Raw genomic sequence first — 24,305 nt, 5'->3', positions numbered from 1 at the left:
TAAGAAGTAGTAAATAACGTGGTATTCATTTAGCTTATCGGTCAGTGACCCGGAGATTTACATCCTTTAATTACATATTATGACTTTGCCAAACTCGTCTATTGTATAATAATTGGTTAAAGGAAAAAGCCTTCTGCAGACAACTTTATTTGAAGAGTCCTTGTCTGAGTCAGGAACATCTATTCCCAGTTGCTGCAGCCCCTGTCAGGTTGTGAATTCGACTTTCAACCAAATTTCTTGGTAAACACTTGGACGAGTTTTAAACACAAACATTGTGTAAAGAAGTAAGCCAGAATGGTGTGCAATTGTTTAGTAATGAATGGAACCTACTAATATCTGACATATATAAAAAATGGGCCAAACCTGGAACTACCTCATCAAGAGAAAAAAAGTGGCCAACTATTGATACCTTTTGTGACATTTACAACAAAGGGTATAATGAATATTTCTGATAATTATACACATTCAAAATCATTGTTGTCGAAAATTCATGTGATAATTGGCAGAAAAATATCTAAATGTGGGTTCACAATTTATAGGTAAAATTTACAGGTGCTGTGGAGTGTATATTAAAATATTCATGGTAACACATTTGAAGCAATAAATGGCTTAATTAAATGCCTAAATGGAGTGTTTGATACACACAAAATCATTCTTTTTAAGGACATTTTTTTTTTTCCTTGAAAATTCCATGTACTTTAGTTTTTAATTTTTTTTTAGTTTTATGCAGTGTTAGTGCCTTTTGTCTTTAGATCTTAGAAATGGTGTTGGGGGCAAGTATTTGGCACAGTGGTTAAGACATTGCTTTTACATTCTGTGTCAAAATGCTTGGATTCCAATCCTGGCTCTCTTGATTCCAGCTTCCTGCTAACGCACAACCTGGAAGGCAGTGATGATGGCTCGGATGATTGGTTTTCTGCCACCCACTTGGGAGACCCAGATTGAATATCTGGCTTCTGGCTTCAGCCTGGCTTGGACCTGGCTGGACATTGGAGGAGTAAACAGTAGATGGAGAATCTCTCAATGTCCATCTCTGTCTGCCTCTCAGATAACATGAAAATCAATTTGTAAAGGTTAAAAAGTGGTTAAATGTCTAGTAAATGGTTAGATAATGAGAGGCAAGATAGTCTTTGAATTTAGACACTACTGTGATTTCCCTCAGTTCTCACATTAAACTCTTTTTCAGCAGATGAATTCTAAGAATGCCCTCAAATTTTTATAATTATATAAATATGAAGCATCTAGTGCTGACAGTTCACAGATGAAGGTTTTTGTATGTGTGTGTGGGTGGGAGAAGTGGGTGTGTTAACAAGTTATTGTGATAGTTTCATAAATGCTATCATGGATGTACAGAGCACTCCGGGAACACCTGGAGATAGGGAAATTGATGACTGCAATAGTCAAGAATACCGAACAAAGGAAGTGTGCCTTGAAATGAGTCCTAAAGAAAGATGAGTAGGGAAGGCTTTTCAGACAGTTCAAAACCGCTGGCATCCTGGGAGGGTAAGACAGTGTGGAATGCAGGCACACTGCAGACAGAGTGCAGGAGAAGCCAAAGACTGGGCAAGAATCTGTGGACAAGCATTTTGCACTGTGGTGTAGAGTTGCTTGTTAATAGGAGTTGAAGCGATGCTTGCATATTTTTGGTTAACTCTAGTTCTATTCCGGTCATTTTAAAGATTCATTGAAATCACAGCATGTGAGATTATGAAGTAGGGATGATTTTAAATGAATTAGTCTGTGACTTGGAAATTGCTAAATGTTACATTTATATTTTGTGTCAACTTTTGAAATGACAAATCAGATTTGCTAGTTGGTCAAGATTTTTAGATTTCCTATTTTGGTGATGAAACTAGAATTACAGGAAGTTTGTAATTTCTGATCCAGCATCTTAATAATCTTTATTTGCTTCTGCTACAGAGAAAGTGACATAAAAATGAACCAACTTCAGATTTTCATTTGTTTTTAATTGAAGTTTGATATAGGAACTGTTCCCCCTTCCTGACTATTCCCATTTTAAAGTAATAAGTTGATCTTTTAACTTACATATTGTTAGAAGCCTAGGCTTTATTATATCTTATTAAGACAGTATTTTAACTAACACATTTTATGTTTAAGATTCTCTTTTGGAAAAGCTTAGTCATTCCTTAATAAATTCCTCAGAGCCATGTAATTGTCTTGAGGTAAGCCTGTATCACCTTTTACTTTCTTCACTGCTAACAAAAGAAGTCATGAAAGAGAGCATTGTGATTATTTCTTCGTATGCTGCTTATGAAAACTTCAAGCAGTTTTGATGGAACTCGCTGCCAGTGTGGGATGTGAGTGTATGGTAGCTTGTGTGTGGCTTCCTCCCCTTAGCCTCTCTGCCAGCCTGTGTGAACCAATAAGAATAGTTCTATGTAGGAAGATGTATGATTGTTAGTCTTTAAGATGAATAAATTTAGATCACTCAGAAATGTAATAACAGTGGTAGGGAAAAAGTAGAGTTGATATTTTCATCTTCTCTGCATTGTTAAATCTGCTCTGGCAGAGGGACCCTCTATGCTGATAGGCTAAAATAAGGACGATTGTAGTGAGTACCAAGTTACCTTGGAAAGTTATTTCGGTCAAATGTAATGTGAGGGGCTAACCTGTAATACTTAGATACATCCCTGAGTATAAATAGGTCACGGGACTAATAGAATAATGAATTAGTATATTTTACTATGTCCTCCCCCAGTATGTCCCGTTAGAGTCTGTCAAAGTTTATATTCATGGCCTTGAAGTATTTCATATTTATCTTTCATATGACCAATTGTTTTCTTAAATAATCTTCAGAACAGATTTTAAATAAAAATTTCCAGGAGTTTCCCAAGCGTGCCAAAAAGATGTTTCACTTTGCCGATGGTTGTCATTTAGGACGGCTGAAAACAAGAAAACAATTAAGCTTATATGTGGACCATATGGTCTAGATTAAATAAGGGGGTGACCTTTTGACTTCATATGGTGGGCATGTGATACAGTCTAGGAATGTGTCCTTCTTACCAACCCAGGTTAGCTCAATAGATGCCAGCATTCACAAGGGTGGTAAGACAAAGCCTGCCTCCTCCCCTCCCCAGCACATACATCAATTATTAACAGATTTGATACTTTAAAACATTCAAAATACTTTTTATTTTCTGAAAACAGAAATGAATTCTTAAATTGTGATTACTTGAAAGATGGGAAGTAGGGAGGATGAAAGAAAGAAAAGGAAGAAAGCTAGCTAGCTAAATTCTATGACTAAAAACAATACATTTTATAAAAAACATAGTTTACAAGGAATTTTATATTGAAGGGCTACAAAGACAAATGAGATCTATAATTGAGAACATGATTTGATAATATCGTAAATTAAAGAAATTTGCTCATGTTTTATGTATTATTTGATAAAAACTTAGGAATTCTGTCTCCATACTATGTGCAAATTTGTCGTATAAAAAAAGTAAAAGTATAATCAATTGGATTAAATACTTAGCATTTTCCCTATGTGTCCACTGATTGGAGCAGTTTTTTCTTTAAAGATTCATTTACTTATTTGAAAGGCAGAGTGACAGAGAGAGGGAGAGACAGAAATAGAGAAATCTTCCATCCAGTGGTTCACTCCCCAGATGCCCACAACAGCCATGTCTGTGCCCCAGAAACTCTGTCCAGTTCTCCCAAGAGATTATCAGGGGTCTTATTACTTGGCCATCATCTGCTACCTCCCCAGGTGCATTAACAGGAAGCTAGATTGGAAGCAGAGGAGCCTGGACTCAAATGGGCACTCTGAAATGGTATTCCGGCATCTTAAAAAAGTGGTGATTTAATTGGCTGCACCATAATGTCTGTTCCTACCTGTGTGTATGTGTATATTGTGTGTATGCAACTGTAGATATGTCTGTATCTATACGTGGTCAGTTAAAAGCTGCAGTCTGAAATACGTGTTTGAGAAGCTAAAAGAAATTATATACCAAAGTGGCATTTGTTCTGGGGAGCAATGTAATCACACATTCAAGAAGTGATTAAAATTCTCAGGAAGCTAATTATGTCATCGTCACAAGTTACTGAGGTACCCACTATTCTCACTTAAATAACAAACAAATCTTAGTAGACACATGGAAAAATTGTGCAATGACTATTCCTTTGGCTAGGCTAAATTTGAGTTTCCCAGTACTTGTGATATTTTGTGCCCAATGGTACTTGGTTGTGGGGACTGTGCTGTGTATCAGAGGATATGTTTAGCAGCAGCCCTTGCCTGTGTGCACCCCAAGTTAGTAGCATCACTGTCCCCACTCCCCAGCCAGTTGTGACGGCCAAAAATATCTCTGGAAATTGCCAAAGCTTCTTACATGATAAAAAGGCCTCCACTGGGTTAAAAGTTACCAAGATATGAAGTCTTGTGGAATAAAACTGGAATAATAATGGGAAGTATTTGAATTTATGAGGTGTAGATTTCTGCAATATGAATTTTTGAAACAATCACAAGAAAACATTGCTTGATGTTGCAAGGGTATAGAGATGGGTAAAATAGTTTCCATTTTAAAGCAATTTATAAAGTGAGAGATGTAAGTACACTAGTGACTAAATTACAACACAAGAAAAGTGTAAAAGTGATTTTGATACTGGTACGAGCAAATTCAAAATGCCTATAGAGGCGCTTGTGGAAAGTAAGTAAAATGCTCAGTTGGAAACCAGAACTAAAGCACCTATGTCCCAGTATAAGAGGCAACACCACATGTTGGTATATGGGTTTCCCCAGGTGATGTGTATTTTCACAAATGCTAGTCTAATGGGCCATCTAATATTAAAAGTATTGATTTGGTTTGGAGACTTTGACTTATTTAGACTGACTGTTCATTTAGAAACTTAAAGAGATTGTGGGATGTCTATTTAAACAGAAAATGACTTTCCATGTATACGAACTGGACAAATCCGGTGAATGAAAGGCAACCTACACAGTTTTTTTTTTACCCTTTGACGTGATTCCCAGATCTTTGCCATATTTGGCTGTTACCATTCCAGCTTTAGAATCCCTGGAAATTGATAGGAAAACTTTTTTTTTAAAAAAAAAAATCCATAGGTATGTCCACAAAATGTTCATGGATCTTAAGTGGAAATCCATAGTTTCTGCAAAAAAAATTACTTTGCTTAAATGAAGTGATTCTGAGAGGAACCAGCTGAATTTAACGAAAATTAAGCAAGTTCAAATGTTGATTGCATTGGAGGTTGCAAAAATATATATTCCTGCATAAGTGTTTTACTATTTCTGTTGACTAATCTCCAGCACATCAAGAACTGTCCTTGAGTCTGATTATAGGCTGAGCTTTTCATGTGCATTGTAAAACACAGCAGATGAAAGGTGTTAAGTACAAGTGAAAGGTTGTATGATCCTAAACCTGATACAAATCAGCATTCTCTGTTTACATAACTCTGTGGGATAATACATAATCAAGTGTATTAGGAGATACCTTAACTAAGTATAACAGACAGTGATGGCTGCAAGGCAAGAATCTGACATTTTAGACAGTTTTCCCTATTAAGTTTCATAGTTTACACTACTGAGAATAACCACAAGAACTTGATCCATATATTTGTTTTTATTCCACCTTTTTAAAAAAAGGAAGTCTACAATTAATGGTAATGCAAAAGTATTCTCGTACAATTTTGGGTAATGACATTGTATTCTGTCAACTATCTTGAGTTCTTCATAAATCTTTTGGATTCCTACTATAAAGGCTAAATAAGCTCAAATTTGGAAAATTATAGACATCACTGATGGTACTCACTTACCTTCATTCCTAAAGTTTAAAAAAAAATGATTAAGTACTTTCTTCAAACAAGGATTATTTGAGTACCATGCTGTCCTGCTACCCCTACTTTGTACCGAAAACTTCAGTGAAGCACACGTGTGATGGCAGTGGATTGTGTGTTGGAGATTTGGGGAGAAAAGTTGTACGGCTTTGTCTAACCTTGAAATTTTAGGGTTTTGCAAAGTTTGCCACTCTGTTGTCCCTGGTCCTTAGAAACCAAAATTATTAGTGGAAAAGGTACTTTAGGAAACTGTATATCCTTTTGCTTCTACTTACCTTCCATTCAAATGTGTCTAGCCTACTACTATGGTGTGATGGTTATCTCTGATATGAGGACTCTGCATGCTCCTTTGTTCTCATCCTTTTAAACTAGCACCTGTGGCCCATGTCCTTCTCAGAGTAAAGAGAACCAACACTGAATGCCTGTGATTGATTTTGGTGTTTGTTCTACAAGGCCCATTATCTGATGCTCATCAGTTCATGTGTCTGATGCTTCATCACACAAAAAGTTCAGTGAGGCCTGAGCACAGGCGCAGGAGCAAAAACCCAACAGACACACACTGAGCACACATTTGTCTGACAAATGTGCCCAATTAGGTACTCCATGCATTATGTCATCTGGTTGAGCCAACAGCATTTCAAAGGAAGTGTTCTTATTTCACAAATGAGGAAATCTGAGATTTAAATAAATCAAGGAACTTGTCTAAGAACAGCTGATAAGAAGCAATGCCATGATTCCTATCCAGATTGGGTTTACTCTGAAACTCAGATGTTGTCTGTGCAAGCTCTTGGTTTATTGGGTGATAATTCCTACTATATCCTCTTTCCCACTTCTTTGCACCTTCTCAGTCTAACTACCCCTTGTCTGTTTCCTGCTGACATTCTTGTGTGTCTCTCCCTGGGACTCAGCGGTTAAGAAAAGGAACTGGGTTCTACAATCCACCAGAATCATTTACAGAATACTGATTTTCCATATTTTTCTGGTTCCTAGTATTTATTGTTATCTAGATTCCCACTATTATTATAGCTATAGCATCTTCTTAAATTTTTCAATGCTATTGGTCTTTCACTCCTCCCAACCAAAAGGCAATTTTATTTTGGCATGGGATTCACTCTTCCTTCTTCACCTTGCACTCAACAGGTTAATGATGCAGAGAAGTGCCCCACAGATTTCCTCAAACTCTTGGTTTCACAGACTTTCTTGCCTTTGTAGAATTGTCTGCCCATTCTTTACACCTGAAAACAGCTTTGCAATGGCCTGGATTTCATCAACACTGGATCCATTCCAATGTAGAGATCTCAGAATTCCCATTGTCTCTCAAATCACATTCACCAAAACTATATCCTACAACACTATCATGTAGTCATTTCCTCTTAAAACTCGTTTGCCTTTTGAATGGCAGGCACCACTTCTTTCTACTTATTGGTCATGGAATTGAGGACTCTACATCTATAAATAAAATAATAGTGAGCCAACTGGAGTGGAATGCATGCAAGGATAAATCTTTGAATAATTCTTCCTTTACTATGAATACTTTACTGTAGTGCATTAATCGATATGTTTTATAAGGTGTCAAAACAACTACTTCAGTACAAGGAACTGGAGATGCCCATCTCTCTTGGATCTATAACAACTGGGCACCTCTAGGGGGCACTCCCTCTCACACAATATGAGCTACAGTGGGCTGTGTACTGAAGGGACCGGAGCTCTCTAGAGCTGTGGCCTCTCGGGAGACCCTCAGCCCACAAGCAGTTGGAGTTTAAAACAGGTTAGATTGCCTTGAGGCAAGGCCAGCCCTGGTTCACAGAGCTCACAGCGTGGAAAGCCGAGAGGGAGCACCATGCGCTGGAGAGATTTCCTTCCCCTTCAAGGCGCTTGCTCTCTCAACTGCCCCTGCCAAAGTGGATTTCGAAGAGTGGCCTGGTTAGCAGTGCCGTGTGGGTCAGTCGGGATAGAATCCGACTGGGTTGAATTCTGGACCAAACGCTTTATACTGGTGAAAGTTGCCCCAACATCTGAGACTCTCAACTCAGTTTGAGAGCAAGGTGTCAATTAGCCTTTTAAAGCTCCAGCCACTCATCCAGGCAAGACTGTTAGAAGATTTAGTGACAAAGCGCAGGGACGCCTATGAGTTCTTCTGGGGGCGAACAGCACGACTTCCTGTCCCGCGGTCCAGACAGAACTTGTGACCTCAACCCCATCAGGGTAACCACAATTCCCTCGGGTTGAAGAACCTCCGAACTCACTCGTGGAGTCCGCCCCAGCCTCATCCCCGACCTTTGCCATGCCTTGAGTAAGAGCTGGTTGTTGCAGTTTTGGGGCTGGGCAGCCACGGAGCGCACCAGGCACCCGGTGTGCGTCCCCACCCTGCAGCTCTGGGTGGGGGCCTCGTTTCTGGGGGAAGTGACCCGTGGAAACCCACCGTTTGGGATCCCGAGCTGGAAGCGCGGCTCGCGCAAGCCCCGGGACAGCGGAGGCGCCCCGGGCCCTGGCTCCGCCCCGCGCCGCCCGGCTGGGGTCCCTGCGCTGCCCGCGGCGTCTGGCTGGCGGCGGGGCGCGCAGCAGCCGCGCGTGCGGGGCGGTGCGTGGGAGAGGGGCCGCCGCCTGACGCTCGGGGACTTCTCTTCCGAGTGGTTTTGACCAGCAAGCCAAGAAGAGGGGGCTTGGAAACTTTTTTTTTCCTGGCTGAAAGGATGCAAACTGAGTAAGTACATAGAACTTTGAACTGGAAACCAAGACAAGCAACACCCAGACACGAACCACGTCCATTCCAAGGGCTGACTCCCTTTTTGTGGTAAAAGCCGTGAATGCTGATGGCCAGGTGGTCATTTAAAACTGAATGAAGGCAAGCGGTGACGAAACGCAAAGGGCTGGCAAGCCGGGACTGTTTGAAAACCGGAGGGAGAAGGAGGAACTGCTGGGGCGACCTGGCCTGTCTCCAGCTGGGCGACGGGCGCTTGGGGCTTTAACCGACTGCGTCGTTCAGTGCAGACTCCAGATTGACTTTGGCGTCGGCGGCCCCGTTCCCGCAGAGCCCAGGCAGAGGCGGACTCCCTCGCTGCGAGGCTAAGGATGTCGTGAAAAGAAGGCATTCCCGGAAGCAAGACTTTGGCAGCTGGGATGCCCTCGGCTGGTTAGTGACGGCTCTCCTGGCGTTGGCATCTTTTTACAGCTCAGGGCAGCCGCTTTTCGACTGTCGCCCGTGGCAGGGCTCTCATGACCCACCTCAGCCTTGTGGGCCCTGCGATTGCTCCTTGGCATGACCCGTCGGAAAGTCGCTAAGCGGGGATGGAGCGCACTTGAGCGCAGTTGTGGAAAAAAGAAGACAGATTGGGACTTTTCATGCTGACAGAGAGTAGCTGCTATGACTTTTCCGGCAACGTGGACAGGGGCCAAGTGAAGCTGAACTGGACATGGTCTGTCGCCCAGTGTTCCTGTGTCGTCGGCGATTCTGGCCCCGGCCCTTCCTGGTGGGCTTGGTGGTGGCGATCTGCCTGTTCTTCCAGACCCTGCCGCTCCGAGGCACCGGGCGGCTCACGGCTGCGGTCCCCGCGGCCGCCCCGCAAGCGCCCGCAGAAACGCAGGCCGGCCGGTGCAGGAAGGGACACCCCCCGGACCAGCAGTGCTTCCTTCCGTCGGGCAGCGCACGGGAAATCAGAAAGGTGAGATTCTCCTGCGCTTCTCCGAGACCATTCCCGCAGAGACAGCGCTCTGCCTCTCTCTGCCCTGTAAAACTAAAATTAACTTCCACGAGGTCTGAAAGGGATCCAGAGTTTAAACAGCCCAGGGAGTGAGCCGATGACAGGGAAACACGTTACATAAGCTTCAACTTTTTGTATTTACTTCCAGAAAGTTCTGGCCTAGATTTTATCTTCGCAGAATTTCACTTCATTTCCATGGATTGAAACAGACATTTTGGGGAGGGAGGAGGCGATAGAGATTCCCCCTAAATGACTAAGAATCCAGGAGATCTGCGGATTTAGAGTTCAAAAACATAAAGAAAAGTTTCAAAGCTTTACCATTGCATGTCTTGTCCCTCAACAAGCATTCCACATTCAAAGATACTCCAGAGTTACAGTTCATAATTGGCTAAATCGATTCTTAGTTGGTACACGTGTTTCTCAATAACATATTTATAGCTGAAGCGTATATAATATAGTAATAGGTGAAATTAAGGGACACACTGTTTTGTTGTTCCCAAAACTAGGGAGAGGTTGTTCTACACTTACACTGTTCAGGTTAACTCTCTAAGCTTACTCATCAAGTGTAGAAAATAACACAATTCAAGAAAGCACACAATTTTGTGTGTCATAAACTACTCTGTTCATGCCTGGTGGTAGAATGATGGTCTTTCAACCAGTCGAGAGTGGGGGCAAAGAAAAGAGAAAAACTATGCACACAAAATTGTGGTGATGAAGTCATTGAATTCTATGGCATATCAAGTAGTAGCATTACAAGAAAACTAGGAATCTGAGAGGAGTATCTTCCGTGTGCAGTAGACATAGGTAGCTCTTTCTGATGCTGAGTTTTGTTGGAAGCAGGAGTTCCTCTGGGGTACCACCATCTCCTCTGCCACGCTTGTGTTCAGTTCAGACTATAACACTATGAGGTAGACATGGAAGATACGATTGTCCTCATTTACAGATAAGGTGACTGACACTGAAAGACGTGGAGGTAGTCCACATGTCTCTAGCGTTATGACTTGGTTCTTGAGGAACATCATCGAGTGCGAGGTTCCGACCACAGGATTGATGCTGAAACTAAAAGTCAATTCAAAGTGCTCACAGCAACTTGCAAAATGACAACTGCAAGGCCTAGTTGAAACACAAAATTATATAGGACTAAAAGGAAGAAAATTTGGAAACCTTCAAATGAGTGATTTCATTGATTATTAATAATGTCAAGGAACATGTTGACCAAGAAATATAGTGGAGAATAGCAGATAATAGAGTGAAAAGCACTTTCAGATGACACTAAAGAGGAATGTGTGGATCAGTGTTCAGATGCTATAGAATCATTGAAGATTTTATATGTTTTGTTCATTCATGTTGGCATTAAATTTTATTTGCATTTTGCTTTTCTTAGATACAACAAACTTATAACAGATGCTACTGTGACTTTTAAAGTCACTTGTTAAGTTTCTAATATTGATAATATGATTTCTGTAGTAGAGATACCTAAAATTTTTGCTGAGCACATTGGATAAAAAGATTTTATTCATTAAGTGACGGCCTTTCTCATGCCTTTACTTGACTTCATGTGATTCTTGCTTTGCTTATACTTTACACCTATGTCAATTGTTAGCTGTAGACTGTCACAGAAAATCCCATTTCTACTTTGGATCTCCTTCTTCTTATAAACCATCTCAACCTTACCAGCTGCTGGTGTAAAACACTCACTCTAGAATTTTCTCACCAAAAATATCAAACACATGATGATTTTGGTTTCCAAATGATTCACAGTCTTAAATATTTCAAACATAAGCAAGATTCTAAATTCATAATTATAGTTTAGAAGTGCAGTGGATATGCAAACTGAATTTCCAAACATTTGCTATTTATCTCCATTTTTAACTCATGCCAGCCACTGGTTTAGAGGCAATTTTTATTTAACATAGGAAGAAAGCTAGAAAGAAGGTATTATGCAGGTGTTAGTTAAAACACAAATTAAATGCATTTCTAATTTTTGATCCAAAAGGAATCAAATAATAATCTAGTTTTAAGTGATCAGATATTTATTCTGATAGCTAGCATAAGGGAAAAATATCTTTGGGATCACTCTCAAAACCAACTAGTTAAAAAATTCATTTAAAAATTAAATGATGAGATGTTTACAAGTTTCTGAGGAGCTTGAATTAGCTTTTAGGCATTTTATGGAACGAACATTGTTTCTACCTATGAATTTTGGATTTTGTTATTACCTATATTAGCAAACCAAAATATTCTTGTTATTAGGGCTTTCCTTTAGTTGAATTCATTCATTTTTGCTTCAACTGTGTCTTTTTAAAGTTACTTAAAACAACTATTTTTTAATCTATGATTCATGGTCTCCAGAGTGTATTTGGATGTATAAATGTCAGTAAATCCAAGACTTTTTTTCTGCAAAATATTATATGCATATATATATATGTATATATACATATATATATATATATATATATATATCAAGACATCAGACATCTGGGAAAAAGCATTGATTTTTGATTTTTTTTTTTTTTTTTAGAATTAAGAGCATGCTAAGAACCACTAACAACACTTAAAACTGGTGTGTTTAAATGTTAAAGTAACTGCCCCTTCAGGGCATGTAAACTAGGTCTGAATTTGTAAAGCTGAAATGAAAAAAAAATCTTAGTTAAAAACTCCAACTGAGGATATTTTTTGAAGAAAGTATGTCAGTGAATATGTAGTGTTTGAAGGGATAAACATTCAGAAACCAAAGGCTGCTCACAGAGGAGCTCTCAAATCAGAGTTTTCATTCATTGATGAATAAACCAAAAGTATTTCCCAGTTTTTATGGTGCCGTTATTTTTAAGAAAAGACCTTTTGTGCTTTATTATTCTAGTACCAGAGGACTCTACAGTAGCAAATATTTGAAGGTGGGTGACTTTGTCCTATATGCCTTTACAGTTGGGATCTGGTTCAATGTCTAAATCTGGTTTCAGTGTGAATTGAGATCATGGTATAGTATATGCCAACTTTCCATAGTGAGAAAGTACTCTCCCTTGTTCTGGCCAAATTTTAATTCATTTTTCCATTTGAATGTTCCAAAGGGCCTTGCAAAGCAGATGTACTGTTGTCATTTCTTCTGGATTTTCTCTTAATGTTGGCTATTTAAGTATTATCTCACAATCTTCTGAGTCTCAGAGTTATTTCAATTTAAAATATAAACAAAGCTGTATTTTCTTCCCTGTGGTAGGTCACTGAATAGATTTATCTGTTTTCATGGGATCTAACACGTTAACATTGCATAACACAGGAAGCATGTTAAATTGTAAACAGACTCAATGGAAGAAAACCTCCTTAGTACTCACATATGCTCCTTTCATGGAAACTTTGCTATTTGGGGTATATATTTATACTCACCAGAGCCATGTGTTTCTGATTATCTCTTGTTGGTGCTCCACAATGAGAAGGGCTATTTCCTTGACTATTCATTTTCCACATCTTCTTGACTCTACCTTCTCTTTCCATGACTGTCCTATTTGACTTCTGCTCTCCCCAAGATCCAACCACAGCCCATGGCAAATATTCTAAGGCATTTTGTTTGCGCTTCTGATAGTAAATAATATATTTAATGTTTGAAAAATTTCTGTAAAAAAAAAAAAAAAGCCCAGGTTTTCTAGAAGGAGAAAGAAAAAACCCAAGTCATTGGGAGTCCTATCCAGAGAGTCTGTCTTCAACTACTGCATCTCAGACCAGGACTGCAGGGAAAGGGGCAGAAAGAGCAAGCAATTTACTCCCCCATTTCCTCTTCTCCTGCCTTTTGTTGGTTGGAGTGCATCCCACACTGCAACACTATCTAGTGCTATGTGCGTTCTCAGGGTAGCCACTGGGAAGCCAGGCTCTTGGTGGGTGTGGTCTTGCCAGTGCAGAGTGAGACGGACCTTCTTCTCAGTGAATGCTGTGAGCAGGTACTCCTAGGACTGTGGCAGCGAGCAGGTGAATGCAGTGTCTGTACCTTTGTGATTCCAGCAGTGGCATGAAGAGTGCCCACTAGAGGGGTGCATGAGACACAGGGGTCCAGCATCGACTGGTACTGGTACTGTGGTTGTGTTTCTTTTTCCTTTGGGAAACCACCAAAATGTCTACTCTTGGGAACTGGCCTCCCTTTCTTTACAGAAAAGTTTCATTATTATCTCACTGCGAACGCTCCTCTTCAACTGAGACAAAACCAAACCTTGCTTCATCTTTACCTTTGCAGCTGATTTCTTTCATTCATTTTTTATTACATTCTCTTCACTCAATTAAAACTTATTTATTGGGCAATTTGTAAATGCCAGGGTCTTTAGGAGACACCAGTGATAAGAAATAAAAGCCACTGAGAGACAGACAAATAAATACAATGCCAGGAGCCATAATTATAAGACTCCTTTTTGAAAGCTGAGAAGAAACTAGAGAGGACAGAGAAAGAAAAACAGGATTACAGGCAGCAAAACCCACCTCTGCAAAGAAATTAAATAGACTGATAGATTTGGAGAATTACAAGGATTTGTTATGCAGTGTGTATGTGTGTGTGTGTGTGTGTGTTTGACCTTGAAGGGTACAGGAAGGGTAACAGAGGTTGTAGAAAGTTCAACAGGGTCTAGATGATAGAAAGTTCCACATGATACGAAGTCTGGATTCTGAATTCCAAAAAGTCTCTATGAAGCAAAGATCAACGTGAGTAGATTTATGTCTTGGAGAATATTCCAGGGCACACATTGCAGAATGGGCCAGACTGCAGTAGAGTTGAAGGCAGGGAGAGCAGTTGAGAAGCTGTTTCAAAATGTCTCTTCGTTGCCAAATCTTTCTTTTCTGGAGTGTTTTTTTTTTTATACCCTCTTTTCAACCTTTTCCAGAATTGGCTCCACAACCACCCTCTATTACTTACAATATTGCCAATTTCAAAACTTCCATTGGACCATTCCTTCTACCAGCAAACATACTTAGAACTGAAAAAACAGTAAGAAGTTCTCTTTGTGCCTGGCAATCTCCCGAGCCTAATGGACTCCATACCCTCTACTTCCTATTGGAGACACTCGCTCTCCTCACATGTCTTTCTTGGCCACCCCATATTAGTAGACATTCCCAGGCTTAGTTCCTTGGGCCTTAATTGCCTTGTTTTATACTATGATATTGCCTATTGTTAATTCTTACCATTAAAAAGATCATTCATCACCTGCATCTCTAATTTCCTGATATCTTTTTGAGAATAGCACAAAAGTTACAAAAACTCAAATAGCTTTCTCTCGAATTTTTCATACCCAAATCACTGATTCCTCTTGACCTATTTTCACGAATTAGAATTCAGCCTCTCCTTCTCCATTTTCCAGAATATATGTTTCTATTTTTAACATTTGTTTATTTGAAAGAGTGACAAAGAGTGAGGGAGACCCATGCGCACGTGTGCACACACACACACACACTGGCCAGGGGGTAGATGAGAGAGAGAGAGCGAGAGAGAGAGAGAAATTGATTCCACCTGTTGTTTCACTCCCCAGATGCTCACAACAACCAGGTCCAGGCCAGACCAGGCCAAAACCAGGGGCAAGGAACTCCATCCTGGTCTCCTACATGGGTGGCAAGGGTGCAAGTATCTGAGCCATCTTCCATTGCCTTCCCAGGTACATTATCAGGAAACTAGATTGGAGACAGAGATGCTAGCAACACAAGTAGCAGTTTAACCTGCTGTGTCACAATGCCAGCCCTCAGGATGCATAGGTTTTAAATCCTTTTTTTTTTTTTTTTGACAGGCAGAGTGGATAGTGAGAGAGAGAGACAGAGAGAAAAGTCTTCCTTTTTGCCGTTGGTTCACCCTCCAATGGTCGCTGTGGCCAGCGCATCGCGCTGATCCAAAGCCAGGAGCCAGGTGCTTCTCCTGGTCTCCCATGCGGGTGCAGGGCCCAAGCACTTGGGCCATCCTCCACTGCCTTCCCGGGCCATAGCAGAGAGCTGGCCTGGAAGAGGGGAAACCGGGACAGAATCCGGCACCCCAACCAGGACTAGAACCCGGTGTGCCGGCGCCGCAAGGCAGAGGATTAGCCTGTTAAGCCACAGCGACAGGTTTTAAATCTTATATTTATCTTTGATATTCCTTTTTTCTTCTCCGTATTTTACTCTTCACCAAAGCCATCTGGTTTGGCTCCCTATCAAATCTGAGGCATGCCACTGAACCACATGACCAGCTCCAAATTAGAAAGCCAACAACATTCTGCAGGTTTCCTTCTTTCTTAAAAAAGGAATTAACCTCAAAAAAATTAAGTGTAGTAAAAAAAACACACAAACTACAAAATTTAGTCTCTTAATTATTTTTAAGTGTGCATTTTGGGGATGCTAACCATATATATATATACATTTTTTGTAAAGGCTACAATGGTCTTGCCTTATTCATATTCCTTATTTGGAACCATTTGTCTCAGCCCAAATTGCTTGTTGCTTTCCAGTCTGTTCTCCACCTCCTTGGCTTTTGCCCCATACCTAGATTTTCTCTTCAGGGTTTATATGCTGCTTTTAGACATGGTAGTACTTCTTTTAGCTATAACTTATGACTTCTCTTTGAGAACGTCATGTACATTAGTACTTCATTAAACTGAGTAATTTTAGCAAATATCACTGTAACACAAGCCTTTATGGTTTATGTAAAATGGAATTATTCCTGGACCTTAAAATGAATCCAGATAATAGCCAACCAAATTCCAAAAACTTAGATTCTACCTTCACAGCCTTGGTTCTGAGTCCTGATTGCCGCAAACCTGGGCTATTTCAGTAGTCTAACTAGTTACTACCCAACTGCCCACACATTCTAAACTATCTATGCACAACTCCAAAAATAACTGTGCTGAACCATCTTCAGTAGCTATGTCGAGCCCAGTAAACTGAGTAGAAGCCACCCTGCACCCCAGCATGCCCCAACATACTTCTCCAGCCTCACTGCCTCTCTGTCCCTGATTGAATCTATCATATAGCCAACACCATGTTCTCCAAATGCCATCATCACTGCCTGTCTCTGGAGTCCTCTTCCAGGGTCTCTACCCTGTGAACACCTCTAGATAAAATCTTCATGACTAGTCTTTGTTGTTGTTGTTACATTATTTGTATTTTCTCCTGTAGTAAAAATCTTTTTAAAAAAGTTTATTTATTTGAGAAAGAATGAGGGAGTTGGGAGGGAAAGAGAGAAGGAGAGGGAGAGAGAAGAGATCTCCTATTGCTGGTTCACCCCTAGATGCACACAGTGACAGGGACTAGGCCAGACAGAAGCCATGAGCCAAAAACTCAATCCAACTTGCCACACATGTGGTAGAAACCTGATTACTTGAGCCATCACTACAGTCTTCCAGGGTCTGCATTAGCAGGAACCTGGAGTCAGGAGCCAGGGCTGGGGATCAAACCCGAAGTGCTCTGGCATGGGACACAGTCATGTTTACCACCATGTTAGCCACTAGACCAAACACCACCACCCCCCCCATGGTCATTCTTAAAGCATTCTGAAACTCATGAAATTTCACCTCCTCTATTATAGCTGCCCTTATCTCCATAAGCAGATGTTTGCTTAAACATCCCAAATATAACTAATGTTTATTTATCATTATTTAGAAAAAAAGGGATAGTAGAATATAAGAACTAGAAATAACTTAAAGATTATTAGTTCAGCATCTTTCCTTTATAAATGAGAAACATGAAGCTCACAGAAAGTGCCTCAAAGTAACTTATCAAATTGATAGGGAGGACAGAATTGAACTGAGACTCTTGTTCTTTCTAACCATCTCTATCCTATCCCTGTCAGCTACCCCCGTTCAGTGATGTCATGGATTGAATTTTGTCCTCCCAAAAAGACATGTTGAAATCCTCATCACTGCTGCTTCAGAATGTAGCTATGTTTAGATTGACAGCTGTCCCAGATGTAATTAGTTAAAATGAAGTCACATTGGAGAGGGATAGGCCCCTGATCCTATATGATTACTGTACTTATAAGAAGACAGAGACACTCAGGGAGAATGCCAGGTAAATTGGAGTCATGCAGCGATACACTCAAGATGCCAAGGACTGCTGTCAGACCACAAGGAACTCAGAAAAGGCAAGAAAGGATTCCTGTACAGATTTCAAAGACAGCATGCTGCCGCTGGCACCTAGGTTTCATGTTTTAGGCTCTGGAATTGTGAGACAACACATTTCTGTTGCTTTAAGCTACCCAGTTTGTGGTACTTATTTTGGAAGCCCTAGGGAACTAATATAAATGGGGGGGGGGGGAACAGAATAGTTAAGCACATTAGTTCTGGAGTTAAATTAATGTCACTTGTTAATTTACTACCTTGAGCACATTTCCTGACCCCTCTAGGATTTAACTTCTTTGCCTCCAAATGGACATATTATTACATACCTCCCAAGGCTAACATAAGGCTTAAATGAGAGGAATTATGCAAAGTGTTTAAAGTGTTTGGAAGATAGAAAGAACTCTGTACATATTAATGTCAGAATAATTACTGCTTAATTTCCTGTAGTCCTTATGGACCCTGACATTTGACCTTCACAAAGCAGGTGAGCGATAAATAGCTGCAATGAATGTAAGTCAGTTCTTTAGTAAGGAATGACCAAGATGAAAACCTTAAGTTCCTCTCCTTGTCTTCCAGCCTAGAAACAGTTACCTATTCAGTAAGATGAACCTCTGGGATCATGACAAAATTTAGGGAGACTGATGTGTCATTCAAAATCAGATCTTCTTATCCATAGGAAAGACCCTCCATTTCACTAAATTTTGTGTTTTCTTTTTTTTAAAGTGTAAGGTGTTGAGATGAACAATTTTTTTAACAATTAAAATTTTGAAATTCATGTGTAGTGAAATATCACACACATTTACATGAACTGTTAGAACCTCTTGTATGCTTAAGTTTCAAGATTTTTCTGCATCAAAGTAAACTTGTAATTCCAGTTCCATGAACTTTTTTTGGAATACTTACATGTGTTGAGTTGTGCGTTATCTCTCTATATGGAATAAAGCCTCTTATGATCAAAGTTATTATTTGATTTATTTACTGCTCCATCCCAGTGCTAACATAGCATCTGACAGTGAGCACTAAGTAAGTATATAGTCAATGAATGAAAATTTCAGGGTCAGAGAAGGCCAACTTTGTAGCAGGGGCCAGGAAACTAGAGGAACTCCTTCTACCTCTTTGTTCCTCTTTGCAGAACGCTAGTTTCCTAATTCTTGCATGAAAATTTTCTGAGTTCCTTCTTTCTGATATGATCTCATGGACTCTGGCTAATGATAATCATCATACCATTTTGCTAGACTGAATTTGCCTCATCAAATCACTGATCTCTTCTACTATCTACTGTCCTTTGTCTTGTTGAGATCCTTATCCCATAAACATCCCCAAGTTATCAATCATAGTAAAACAAATACAAGAATCCTTTCCCAGTCAATGTGCCATTCTAATTATTGCATCTTCCTTATCTCTTTGCCATCATCATCTCATCTTTCTTTCTAGGAATTTTCATTTTTTAATTAGTTCATTCTATTGAAAACTGAACTTTTCTTTTATACATTTTTATATTTTAACCAGATTTGAAAGTATGGATTTAAAAATTATGCTGATGGACTCTAAACATAGAGGTCTGTGTGTAAGAGACCCTTGGAAGCTATCGTCAGCATACTGAAAGCTTTGCAACTTCCATACGCTTAGTGGAGCTGCCAGATGAGCACTTACTGCCTGTGGATTTCTCTGATAGCTGATTAGATCTATGTTAACTTTTTATAATGGGATATGTGTATGAGTAAAAACATGGTAATTCTGAGAGAATTTGAAACAATTTCCAACTTGTTTACATTAGAAAAATTTTAATGAATTCTTGCTGAAACTCACATTTGAACAAAATATGTTAAATTTCCCATGTGTCAAAGTGCTAATAATATTTTAGGTAGCATTCCTTCTTGTGTTATCATATACTGTTAGTAGCTTCTGCTTCTTTCTTTCTCTGAAGAATTCTGGTTTTTTTCCTGCTCTTTAAAAATTAAAAATGTATTTGTGAGGCAAGGACTGAGAGAAAGAGAGAGAGAGAAAGAGAGAGAGAGAGAGAGAGCGAGAGCAAAACAGAGTGACAGAGCGCCCATCCACTGGTTCACTCTCCAAAACCTGATGCTGGGAATTCAATTCAGGTCTCCTATGTGGGTAGTAGCAACCTAATCACTTGATCCATAACTGCTGCTTCTCCCCTGGGTCTGTATTTTAGGAAACTGGAGTCAGCAGCCAGAGCTGGGAATGGAACCCAGGCACACCTCTGTGGGATGTGTCTTAACCACGAGGGTAAATGCCTGTTATTTATGCTAATGTAATTGAAAACTCATATGAGGTAAACTGAAGTGCAAACCATTGGATACACTGACATATAAAAAGTGCTTTTTGCTATCAGAAATTGGATTCTGTGGCCTTTTTGGAGTGAAAGGAATGTTTTGGGTTTTACTTTTCTCGTTGGCTTCCTTTGGATAGTTTTCCTAGGAAGTCATTCTCACTGAAAGGATGAGCTCACTTTCTAAAATAAGATTTATGTTCTCTGACAGCAACTGTAAAAAAAGTTGACATTTTACAAGGTAAACAGTACTTTGCCAACTTTTGTACTTTTTGGATATCTGTTCAAAATATAAATCTAAGATGAATATATAACAAAAATTAAATATGCTATATATGAGGGACTTTTTTAATATAAAGATTTATTTATTTGTTTGAAAGGCAAGAGTTACAAAGAGAGAGAGGAGAGAGAGGGAGAGAGAGAATCTTCCATCCCTAAATGGCTGCAAAGCTGGGCCTGGGCCAGGTCAAAGCCTGGAACGAGGAGCTTCTTCTGGGTCTCCCACTTGGGTACAGGAACCTAAGCAATTGGGTCACCCTCTGTTGCTTCCCCAGGCACATTAGCAGGGAGCTTGATTGGAACTGGAGCAGCCAAAACTCTAATTCTTACTCACATGGGATGCTGGTGTCACAGGCAGTGGTTTAACCCCTATATCACAGTGCTGGCCCAGTATAAATGAAGATCTTAATCAAAAAACTTAAACTTTACATTAAATTCACTAATAGAAGCTAGGGGTACTAATGATGCAAAATAGTGGATGAACCAGGATAATTATGAATTTGAAAGTGCAAGATAGGCTTGATCATGTGCCCTAAAATATAACAACCTTTGGTATCTAACCCTTATCTGGGGGCTTTCAATTGAAATCCCACCAATTCACTCTTGGTACAGCCCAGTCAGAGTGACTTGGTAATGGGGAATCTCTGTAACTCTGTATATTGTTGTTGAGAATAGAACCACATATCTTCTGCAAAGCTTTTTTTTTTTTTTTTAAATCTGAACCCTGTTAGGCTTACTGCATAAGTGCAACAGATTATGGCTATGTCACAGAACTAATTGGTGCAAATTGCAGCTGAATCATTTTCTAGGTATAGGACCAAGGAACATTTTACTTGAGGTTTTAAACTATTTCTTCTCATTCAAAAGGCAGAATCAATCAAGTCCTACTTGTGAGAACAGGATATCATTATGTGACTGAAAACATCAAATATGGTGGTTGGCTGGAGATGGCATTCAATAGATGATACTATGTTTTTTCATCCCTAAGAATTATCTGAGTTTAAACTTTGACCTCAAAAAAGCATTTAATACAGAGTATATTACAGATGTTTCAAGAATGTGTATATACATATATATGTATACATACAAACACACATGCATGTATAAATAAGTATTTTTAAAAAAGTATTTATTTATTTGGAAGGCAGAGCTAAACAGAGAAAGGGGGAGAGAGACACACAGAGAGAGATCTTCTATCCATTGGTTCATTCCCCAATTGGCTGCAATGGCCAGGACTGGACTGGTTCAAAGCCAGGAGCCGGGAGCATCTTCCAGGTCTCCCATGTGCGTGCAAGGGCCCAAGGACTTGGGCCATCCTTCGCTACTTTCCCAGGCCATTTTAAGAAGTCAAGATGGGAAGTGGGACAGCTGGGACTTGAACTGGCACCCATACGGGATACAGGTGCTGCAGGTGATGGCTTTACCCAGTATGCCATAGCGCTGGCCCCATATTCTATAATTTTGGTTCTCAACCTGGGTGATTCTTTTCCTTGAACTTTGTTCAGGCAAACTTATAAAACTGCTTGTGTTGTGCTAACATGTGTCACTGTTCCACTGTGAGGCCTAAAGATACAGTCAAATGTACGCATATTCCACTGACTTTGCATGGTTGTGCATATGGCTTCCTTCCTCCTATGCTTGAGAAAGTGTGTTTGACCACAAATAGTGAGAATGCAACAAATCTTTCCGTGATTTATAAAAACATGGTGTTTGACATACTTGTAAATTATTTATGAATTTTTCTATTTTCATAGCCAAATGCTTATATCACACAGCCTATATTGGGAAATTGGAATTGGTATCTGCTGCTCTGATTATATTTAGAGTATGCTTGAAAGAGGGATATGGTATAAAGTAGCCAACTCAAGATGAGAAACTTAGATGAAGGAAAACGTCTTATAGTGAATAATCTGCAATAAGAAAACTGAACTTACTTAAATAGTAATGTTGGCCCAGTGTCCTGGTGTTTCTTATTTTGACAAAATGAGTTGTTTGGGGTGCTGGTGCACATGTATAAACCCACCAGAACAACCTATTAGAAGTTCACATGTTGAACCAGACCTCACTGTGACCTGTTCACTCTCTCCAGGAGAACGAGAAGTTATCAGGGATTGAAATGGAGAGTCAATGATGAACAGTTGTGTGACAATGGACAAATGATTTCCTTGGGTTTGGTTTTCCTGGTGTATAACCTAGCAATGGAAATGCCTGTCATGGAGCTGCCATGGATCACATTAGACACTGCAGTTGAGAGTACTTTCAAAACCATTGAGTTTATAAAGGGCAGGGGAATAAATGTTATCATATCTCAAAGGACAATATTGTAAAAATATTCTCATCACGTTTGGTGTCTTTCTGGGAAAAGAATACATATATATGCAACATAAATGTGAATACAGAAATTCTCTTTATTTCCATTAAAAAGTTATTGTATGGTATGCTATATAGGTGTCAAGTTACAAAATTATGTTTCAAAATGCCAGTAGGAGTCCAAAATTGTGCTGTCACAATTGAGTTCCCTCTTGTTGCTTCAGTATGCTTCAGTGTTTCTTTAACAAGAAATAAAAGTATAATAGCATTCCAATAGCTTCAGCCCTAAGCCTGGTCCTTCCCTAGTGGAAAATCTAGCATTAATTCAGCCAAAGTGCACAAATGCTTCATGAAAAAATGGAACAGGAAATTAACTTTTCTGTAACAGTGTAGGAACTACCTGACCTTAGCAAAGCATCAGCCGGAAAGTTGGATTTCTTATTGAGCAGAAACCTCCCCTTACTGGACACAACCAGAGGGCAGTGATTTCAAATGAGTTTCCTCTCATTTCTCCCTTTATTATTATCTTTAAGAACTATCTTTTTTTTTTTCTTCTGAGTGACATTATATCTGTAACTTCCCACCACACAAACTACACCTATTTATTCGAGTATTTTTGAGCTACATAAGCTTTTTAAAAGCAGTTAAATTCGAGGTACAAATCTAGTTTTTCTGTGAGCATGGAGATGAGGGTGGAGGAAAAGGAAGTATGCTTACTATTATTTTTTTTAAAAAAAAGGTATACTTAAAGTAATACTGTGTCTACTTTAACCAAATTTGCTTTGCTAGAGAAAAGATAAATTGTATTTGTAGAAATATATCATTTTAAACACATGAACCTCAAGAAGCTAGATTTATCCTTTTTTAGACAAACAACATTGTATGTTTTCATTGTATATTAAAGTACATCTTCCTTGTAGAATGATTAAATCTAGCTAATTAACAAATTATTTATATCCATAGTTATCATTTTTGTTGAAAGTACATAGTATCCATTCTACATTTTCAAGATGCACACAACCTAGGTATTCACCAGTGGCTGAATGGGTCAAGAAAATTTGTTATAAATGAGAGGTCTTCCAAAAGTTTGTGGAAAGTTCACATGATGGAAAAACTATTCGTGGATTTAACAATTGTTTTGTACCAAGGTAAGTTTGTCATAACCTGTTAACAGGATCTAGTTTGAGGCACTACTAAGAATAAGACCATGGTTTAAAAAGAGTTCCTGTAAAAATAACATGAATTCTGCTGAAACTGAACCAAGAGCAAACGTGAAATTTATGGTGAAGCTTGGGTGGAAGAATGTTGAAATCAATGATGAATTGCGAAAAGTTTATTGCATCAGTGTCTCTCAGAAATCAGTTTACAAATGGGTAACTCGTTTTAAGAAGGGGCAGGATGATTTTGAGGATGAATCCCGCTTTAGCAGACCATCCATATTAATTTCCAAGGAAAAACTAATCTTGTTCATGCCTTTATTGAAGAGTACTAAAGATTATGATTTTTTGTTTTTGACAGGCAGAGTGGACAGTGAGAGAGAGAGAGAGAGACAGAGAGAAAGGTCTTCCTTTGGTGTTGGTTCACCTCCAATGGCCGCTGTGGCCGGCGCGCTGCAGCTGGCGTACCACGCTGATCCGAAGCCAGGAGCCAGGTGCTTCCTCCTGGTCTCCCATGGGGTGCAGGGCCCAAGCACTTGGGCCATCCTCCACTGCACTCCCGGGCCACAGCAGAGAGCTGGCCTGGAAGAGGGGCAACCAGGATAGAATCCGGCGCCCCAACCGGGACTAGAACCCAGTGTGCCAAAGCAAGTGAGGATCATGGCAGCAGTTTCTTGGGGGGTATTCTCAAGGCATTTTGCTTGTT

General features: G+C 39.7%; 1 protein-coding gene across 2 annotated transcripts in view; it reads left to right on the top strand.

Moving 5' to 3' along the window:
• The first annotated feature begins 8,385 nt into the window (after window positions 1-8,385).
• The window catches only part of CPED1 (cadherin like and PC-esterase domain containing 1), a 328,108-nt gene continuing 312,188 nt past the window's right edge, over window positions 8,386-24,305 (top strand). For both annotated transcript variants that reach the window (XM_062206775.1, XM_062206743.1), the window contains exon 1: window positions 8,386-9,473. In XM_062206775.1, the coding sequence (XP_062062759.1) occupies window positions 9,225-9,473 (249 nt within the window). In that variant the 5' untranslated portion in view covers window positions 8,386-9,224. The remainder of the gene's footprint in view (window positions 9,474-24,305) is intronic.

This window comes from Lepus europaeus, chromosome 1 (genome assembly GCF_033115175.1).
Source record: "Lepus europaeus isolate LE1 chromosome 1, mLepTim1.pri, whole genome shotgun sequence".
Lineage (NCBI taxonomy): Eukaryota > Metazoa > Chordata > Mammalia > Lagomorpha > Leporidae > Lepus > Lepus europaeus.
Note: the sequence above shows the minus strand (reverse complement) of the source record. Positions and strands in the feature narration are given on the sequence as shown.